This window comes from Galeopterus variegatus, unplaced genomic scaffold (genome assembly GCF_000696425.1).
Source record: "Galeopterus variegatus unplaced genomic scaffold, G_variegatus-3.0.2 Scaffold626, whole genome shotgun sequence".
Lineage (NCBI taxonomy): Eukaryota > Metazoa > Chordata > Mammalia > Dermoptera > Cynocephalidae > Galeopterus > Galeopterus variegatus.
In genome coordinates this window covers 740-9,006 of record NW_007726737.1, presented here as the reverse complement: position 1 = coordinate 9,006, position 8,267 = coordinate 740, and the positions used below count along the sequence as shown (strand labels likewise).

Sequence of the window (8,267 nt, the reverse complement as noted above, 5' to 3'; positions counted from 1 at the left end):
GAAAGTCCAAAGCCCATTCTGGTGGTGGCAACAGTGACCCTGGGGTCTCACATTGCAAGATGGTAGAAGCAGAGAGAGCAGAGAGAGAGAGAGACTCTCCTCTTCCTTTAAAGCCCTTAGAACCATGCCCCTGACCACCATTTTTAATCCATTCACTACTGCACGGTCCTACAGTCCAATCACCTCTTGAAGACTTCACCTTTCAATTGCCATAATAGGATTTCCCACCCTCTTAACAGTCACAGTGGAGGCTAAGTTTCTAATACATAAAACTTGGGGGGACACAATTCAAGCTTCAATGAGTTTTGGGGGGACATAATTCAATCCACTACACCAAGTTTTATTATTATAAACACTGTGATAAACTTTATCCTTCCTTTCTTCCTCCCCCATCCCCTTCTTCCTTTCCTCACATCAAGGGGGACTGTAGGGTCAAAGGGGCTGCATTTTTAGTGCATTTGATACATATTTTGGGGGTCAAGTTTAAAGGCAGCTGAAGTAACTGAACACTTATTACCTGTCAGATGCTGTGTGAGGCACTTTAAATGTATTAACTCGCTGACCCTCACAGCAATCCTATGCACTAGATCCTACTTTTATCCTCCCTTTACAGGTGAGAAAACTGAGGCATGGAACCAGTGTCTACACTGCCTCAGGGCACACCCCTAGCCAGGGGCAGAGCTGGGATTTGCATGCAGCTGCTTCGGTTCTGGAGCCCGAGCTCTCATCTCATTTCATCATCACAACAGCTCGGGAGGCAGGTGTTATTGTCTTCATTGCTATGGATGGTGACATTTGATACATGTCGAGAAATTTGTCCAAGACCACAAACCAGTAAAGTAGAGCCAGTGTTGGCATCATGGGCTGTCTGGTTCCAAAGTGGGATTTCTGGGTCCTTCGTGAGGATTTCTGAATCACTTGGGAAGGCTCTGTCTTTGTGATTCTCCCAGCTCTGCTTTCCTCCCTGTGTTGGTTTTTCTTTTCTTTTCTTTTTAAAGATGACCAGTAAGGGGATCTTAACCCTTGACTTGGGTGAGTGAACTGGCCATCCCTATATAGGGATCCGAACCCATGGCCTTGGTGTTATTAGCACCACACTCTCCCGAGTGAGCCACGGGCCGGCCCTCCTGTGTTAGTTTTTGTTCTTGGACTGGTTTTGCCATTTATGGTAGCAATAGCGCTTCCAGCTGCACCAGGACCACATACTTGCTTTTCCAGTCATTGAACAAACATCTGACCTTTGCCCTGACTGGCTCATCTTGGGTCACATACTTACCCCTGAACCTGTCAGTGTGACAATGGGGATGATCACCAGGCAGGGGAGAGAAACCCTTCCTCCACCTCCTTTTCTTCTGCTTTGATCCCCAGATCGGAGTGGATTCTTCTAAGGAATGTGAAGAGATGCTTATGCTTGGGCCGGCCCCGTGGCTCACTCGGGAGAGTATGGCTCTGGTAGCGCCAAGGCTGTGGGTTCGGATCCTATATAGGGATGGCTGGTGCGCTCACTGGCTGAGCATGGTGTGGACAACACCGAGCCAGGGGTTACGATCCCCTTACTGGTCAAAAAAAAATAAAAAAAAGAGATGCTTATGTTGGCATCAGCTGACACAGGGACAAAGTGGATATACTTACAGCCACATTGTGCTGCTCACACGTCTTGCATGGAAGCCGTCATATTTAATAGAGTGGTGAGAACAGTATCACCCCACAGAGACCCCACATTTTGCCAGTCGACTGGCATTTAGGTTGCATCTGTTACAACAGTCTTTGTGGCACTGGGTGTTCTGCAGAGAGTGGAAAAACGCTTCTCCATTAGGAACATCATGGATCAGGTTAAGAGGGGGCAGTTATAAGTAGGGGGTGAGCTACAGAAGACACGTAGGGGGGCCGCCTTGCCAGAACCTTTTCAAGTGGGTAAAATCTTCTCCCAAGCTCATCTCCATGTGCCTTTCCCCCTCCTCCAGAGAAAGGCTGTTTCCTCCCACTAAGTGAAAGACTCTTTTCCACGCTTGTCCTCCAGATCCAGCTGCCCTTGGAGACCTCAGCAGGCACTGTTGCCACCATCATGCTCACCCAGGGGGGCTGCTTCCCCTTTACTCCTGGGCTCAAGGGTGGACCAGACCCTTCCCTGAGCCCTCAGTGATTCATTGAAATAGACTGAAATTGTGAGCCAACGTGACTGAGGGCTCAGGAGAAGCAGAGGGGAATTATACACAAAGAAGATCGTAAAACTGGGTTCTTATTAGCTCTGACTGCTCTCAGTCCTGGTCTTTCTCAGTGGGTCACACACGGGGGCTGCTGCCCTCTTGTGGCAGAACTCCCCCCCCCCCCCAGCTTGCTCTTGAGTGCATGCAGGTATTTGGCCCCCAAACAGCCTCTCTTCTCCTGTGCCACCAATCACTATTTTCTGCCCTAGGAGCTGCCTTTTCTCTAGATAATTAGTGGGGGTAATGTCACCACCCCATCTTCAAGTCCTCTGTAGTCTAGGCATCAGATCACAAAATCCAATATCGGTTATAGCAAAGCATGCGTAGCCCCAGGGTAACTGTCTCCTTCAACTTCTTGTGACTCTTTACAAATGATAAGAGAAGCCAGGAGCAAAGCACCACTTAGCTTAGAAAATAGGCTTGCCAGTGCTGAGCTGTAGGCACCAGTGCTGTGATAAATTTGACATTTACGTAGGGGCAGGATTTACACTTGCACGGATTGGCACTAACTTCAGACACTAGAGGATGGTTGGAAAGAACAAGCCAGGCAGACCAGTCTGGCTGTATGGAAGTGAGGCTTTCAGACATGCCTTTGGTATGAGTGTGTGGCCAAAAGCCATAGATACTGTGAACCGTGGTGATGACCCATCCCATGGATCGTGTGAGACATGTCTGACATCACGCATTGCACACCGTTGACAGAGCACTCACAATACACCCAGGCAGAGGATACAGACATGACTCGGAGGGTCCTGCTCTCTTGCAGCTCACAGTGTAGGGGGAAGGCTGACTTGGCAGTACATGAGTTCATGTTATAATGGGGAGTGGCTTAAGTGCCAGAGGAGTAAAGCCAGGGGACAGCCACAATAAAACTGTCCTTCATGACCAAGAGGGGAGCAGCAATGGCATTGACTCCAACTATTCCATTTGCTGATTGCACAGCTCTAGCGGTCTCCCTGCTGTGCAGGCAGACTCTGGGAGGGGCCCTGCCCCCGTCTCAGAGACATTCTCAACAGCAGATCACTGCCAGTGGTTGTGCAATAGAGTGGCTGACAGGGAAGTTAGTCTTTCCTCCCAGTTTCCACCAGGCCACCCCAAAGAAGCCTATGATATAAATAAAAATCGTGTGTTTGCTGTCCAAACATAGCTAAGTGCAGTCCTTCGCCTCCTTCCCACCAGCTTGCCCCCAAGTCCTTCCTACAGCGGACTCCCTCAAGTCGCTCTTACAGTGGACTCTTTCTGAAATCTTTACTGTAAAAGTCAAATCCTTTCCCCTTTATTCTCAATCAGGAAAGATGAAGCTTTCACAGGTGATCTACTAGGGAATTTAGGGATAAACAAATGGAAATAAATTAAAGAAAAGTATGAGAATAAAAATGATCATCCATACAGTAGAGAATCCAGATTACAGATCCTTAACCCCAGCTTCAGGCCTGGTACTTCTGCTGGGACACGTGGACCCCAAGAGTCTCTGACACCTGTGATCCCTTGACTGAAACTGTTTTCCCCAAACACAGACATGGGGTGGGGCTTAGTAGGGAGGCGTGGTCTGATGTGGTTCCCCTATTTGCCTTTGTTCATCAGATTCCCTCTAACAGTTAAGCCACTCTGGTCTCTGAGCTGCTGGCTTCTGCAGTTGGACATACCTGGCTGGTGCCTCAGGTAGGAAGCCACCTCTGTTTCTCAAGACTTTCTTTGGGTCAGGGAGGCTTGGTTCCACTAATTTTAGAAGATGCATTTATTTCTCTGGGTCCTGAGGATTTCTCCAAACTGGCTTCCTGCCTCTAAGCCCTTTTGACCATGAATTCGACTCTGACCTCATACATGCTGTAGCTGGTGACAGGAGGTCACAGCCTCCTCATCCCCTCCTTTCCTACCTCTCCCTTGTGTGGGGCAGAGGTTTACAATCCCCCAACTTGGTGTTTATTGCTTTGCTCTAAGACTCGGTCTATGAAAATAGAGATACTGGCAGGTAGAGAACCTGGGACCTGGAAGAAAATTGGAAGTTATCGACTCAGTCTTTCTCAATGTGCAGATGAGAAAAAAAATCTATAAAGGTAAAAGGACCCACTCAGGGTCACACAGCTCATTAATGGTGGAATCAGGATAGAATGAGCACTGGATGGGAGGTATCCTTATTTCCAAAGTGGGTAACTTTGCAGAGGTTTTCATACTGTTCTCCTGGGAGCCCTGGGGGTTTGTGGGAGGGCTCCTCAGGGGCTGTCTGGGCAGAGCCATACCCCACCCCAAAGCAGCTCAGTTCTGATAGGCTTTGCATATTCGGTCCTGGGAAGATTTTGTTCCAACAAAGTGTTTCACAGTAAAAAAAAAATTGAAAACTGCCAAAGTATTCTGGGGATATTTAGGAGGGGATTTCAGTGATAGGGATGGAGACTTTGTCCTCTCAAATGCTTAAAATTCCTTTAGACAGAGAACTAAGATGCTTATTGCTCAGTTAAAGACAGGGCTTAAAATCCAGCTTAATGCAATTTGTTGTTGTTTTCTTGTTTCTTTTTACGCTGTCGTCTCAGGACCCCGGGACATCTGGCACCGGCTCCTCAGTGGTCACCAGCCTGGTTGCCAGTGGTGGTGGGCCAATTTGTTGTTATCATCTCCTTCCCTCTGTAGATTTCAAGAAGGGTAAATATGAATCAGAGAGAATAGGAGGGGAAATAAGCTAGAAAGGGACACCTGGGAGCAGGTTTGCCTCCTCCATTTGGCTCATTGTTGGCCCTGCCCTGAATGCACAAGACCAACCTGGTCTTCCCATCTGATGGCAGACATGGCAGAGGATGGAGAAGCCTAAAGAGGGGGACACAGGCAGAGTTGCAGGTAGAGTTGAGACAGTTTTGGGGTCAACCAAGAGCAGAGGTTTTTTTCCTCCATTCCATCTTATTCTGTACTCAGCCGGGCCTTGGGTTTATGGAATGTTGGTAACACGAGGAAGCTACCTCTAAAGAAGTGCAAGTTGGAGGCTAAGGGGGAGATCTTGGGTTGCCAAGCAAACGATGTCCCAGTAACTGTTCTCACATCTGTGATTTGAGTGCCTCGAATATGAGTTACTAAATAACATTTCCTTCCTTCTAACTTTCAACTAGATCAAACCATGGCCAGCACCACGGATGACACATCGAATTGGTGGTTCGGGTCTAATTATGATTTTCTAAATTTCACTGGCTTGCCACCTGTAGAAGAAGATGTCAGGCCCTGCAGGAGAGACATTGAGACACTCAACAAGTACATTGTGGTTGTCATCTATGCCCTGGTGTTCCTGCTGAGTGTGCTGGGAAACTCTCTGGTGATGCTGGTCATCCTGTATAACAAGGTCAGCCGCTCTGTCACTGATGTCTACCTGCTGAACCTGGCCATTGCTGACCTGCTCTTTGCCCTGACCTTGCCCATCTGGGCCACCTCCAAGGCAAAGGGCTGGATTTTTGGCACACCCCTGTGCAAGGTGGTCTCGCTCTTGAAGGAAGTCAACTTCTACAGTGGTATCCTGCTGCTGGCCTGCATCAGTGTGGACCGCTACCTGGCCATTGTCCATGCCACACGCACACTGACCCAGAAGCGCCATTTGGTCAAGTTCATATGTCTGGGCATCTGGTCACTGTCTGTGATTCTGTCACTGCCCCTCTTCCTCTTCCGCCAGGCCTTTCCTTTGTATGATTCCAGACTAGTCTGCTATGAGGTGTTGGGTAGTAACACAGCAAAATGGCGGATGGTGCTGCGGATCCTGCCCCACACTTTTGGCTTCGTCCTGCCGCTGCTGGTCATGCTGTTCTGCTACGGATTCACCCTGCGCACTCTGTTTAAGGCCCACACGGGGCAGAAGCACCGGGCCATGCGGGTCATCTTTGCTGTCGTGCTCATCTTCCTGCTCTGCTGGCTGCCCTACAACCTGGTGCTGGTCGCAGACACCCTCATGAGGACCCAGATAATCAAGGAGACCTGTGAGCGCCGCAATGACATCAACAAGGCCCTGGATGCCACCGAGATTCTGGGCTTCCTCCACAGCTGCCTCAACCCCCTCATCTATGCCTTCATTGGCCAAAATTTTCGCCATGGACTCCTCAAGATCCTGGTGGCCCGTGGCCTTGTCAGCAAGGAGTTCTTGGCACATCATGGAATTACCTCTTACACTTCTTCTTCTGTCAATGGCCCTTCGAATCTCTGAAAACCTTCAGTGAAAGAGTATCTCATCTTTGTGAGGAAAGAATAACTGTGACCCCAAGGTTGGGGGGTCGTCTGGCTGTGCACAGACGCTGTCTGGGCTTGGGAGGAAGGCTGTGGAACATGGGGAAGTTGGGCTTTGGTGTCCTCAGGCCTGCTAACCCTCTGGGGAACTGCTGAGATGCCATAAAGGCCCGGCCTCCACACTCCATGAAAAGACAGCACCATCGTTTCTGCTTCATGCTTGCATCATGGTCCTGCTAACTGGTCATCAACATGTTCATGCCCAAGCCCAGTCTGACATTAGATCAGAGAACGGGGCTGCAGCTGCTCTCTTCTGCAGGCTGAGCGCTCTTGCCAGCCCTCTCAGGAACACCTCCTCTATGCTGAGCATGTTCCAGCCAGGCTGTTTGGTAGCTTTGAGTCCCCTAATCTGAACTCAGGGGACTGTTTTCCTATCTCAAGTATGTTGCAGAGTCTTCTGGGGACATTGAGGCAGGTGTTGTCTGAATATCAAAGCTTGCAGTGGCCTGTGATGGCAGTGAAAGCACATTCTCCCCTTGGGTGTGGTGGGTGCACAAAGGGGAAGAGGATTGGGAACCAGACCTACTGCATGAGAGACCCCTTTAGCCCCAACCAATGTCACAGACTGATGTGTTGGCACCATTTGCATATAGAGCCATGCTGAGCCATGCGTGGAACAAGATTAGCAGCTTTGAGCCCTTGCCCTCCTGCAGCTTTCAGTCTGACATATAGTATCAGCGACCCCACTAACTCAGACACGGTCATCAGCTGGTGGGATAGTCAGATATTTCTAACAAAGTTCTGCTCCATGCTGGCCCCCGTGGAAGGATCTGGTGTGAAATGGAGTAAAATGCGTGTGTGGTGCTGTTGGTTTTTTCCTGCAGTAGAATGAGGGCAGCACCCCCACAAAAGGTGACTCTCTCGGTGGATGGGCGGTGTTCCCTGCAGCTTTAATTCCTGCTAGAACTGTCCCTTGAGGTACAGAAATTCCTGTTTCTCCTCTGGCCCCAGGCTGCAGAGGATCTCCTTGTCCATAAGTAAAAGGAAATGTTCCTCCTGAGAATCTCAGCTTCACCTTAACTGAACCGTCATCTTCTGGGTTACACCTTGCCTGGCTCCCCCAACTGCTCACGCTTACTTGTAGTTATTTCTCTGTTTGCTTTCCCTCCTTGAAGGCAGAAACCATGTCTGTTTTTTTCACTCTGTGTGTGTCATGCTGCCTGGAGCCTATTCAATGCTCAGTGAATACTTACTGAGTGATTAAATGGGTGCTGAAAAGACCCCAGCTGTTTTGCGCACCATCTCCTCAGAGCACCTCTTACCTGTCTCTCCCGCTTCATCCTTCCTCTGTCCTCGGCAACCAATTTCACTCGTCAAGTTTGCCTTTGTGGTTGATCTTTACTAGATTTTTCTCTCTGAAAATGTTCCAAGTGAGTACTGAGGACATCAAGGTTCTTTGATAGCAATTGGTGGAAACTGAACTCAAACCAACCTAAGCGAAACAGAATGTGTTGGTCGATGTGAGATGTGGAAATCTCAGGGATGGCTTGAGGTAGGAAATGGGGTGAACCTCAGAGATGGGATTTTGATCAAGGTTGAGATTGGGATCAGGAATTGAGTGGGCAGGGAGGGTGTGGCTGCTTAGATAAGGTGGAAGGTCAGAGAAGGATGACTGTCAGGAATAGGGAGCGGTGCACACATAGGGAGAGGCTGGGTGAGTGAGATTCAGGGATGCAGTGAGGGGTTGGGGACAGGGAGATTCAAGAGCGGGTGGGACCAGGTATGGAGTGAGGCTTAGGAATGGAGTAAGTATGAGGGGTGGGGAGTCCCAGGGAAGGGTGTCAGAGCTGGAATGATTGTCAGGGA

General features: G+C 49.4%; 1 protein-coding gene across 1 annotated transcript; it reads left to right on the top strand.

Moving 5' to 3' along the window:
* The first annotated feature begins 5,313 nt into the window (after positions 1 to 5,313).
* CXCR1 (chemokine (C-X-C motif) receptor 1) lies at positions 5,314 to 6,381 on the top strand. Its single transcript, XM_008570756.1, has one exon. It carries the CDS (start codon positions 5,314 to 5,316, stop codon positions 6,379 to 6,381), a length of 1,068 nt encoding a protein of 355 aa, XP_008568978.1.
* Positions 6,382 to 8,267: the final 1,886 nt, after the last annotated feature.

Bases quoted from the DNA above. Each gene is read 5' to 3' on its own strand.
- CXCR1 (XM_008570756.1), top strand. From the start codon at position 5,314: ATGGCCAGCACCACGGATGACACATCGAATTGGTGGTTCGGGTCTAAT.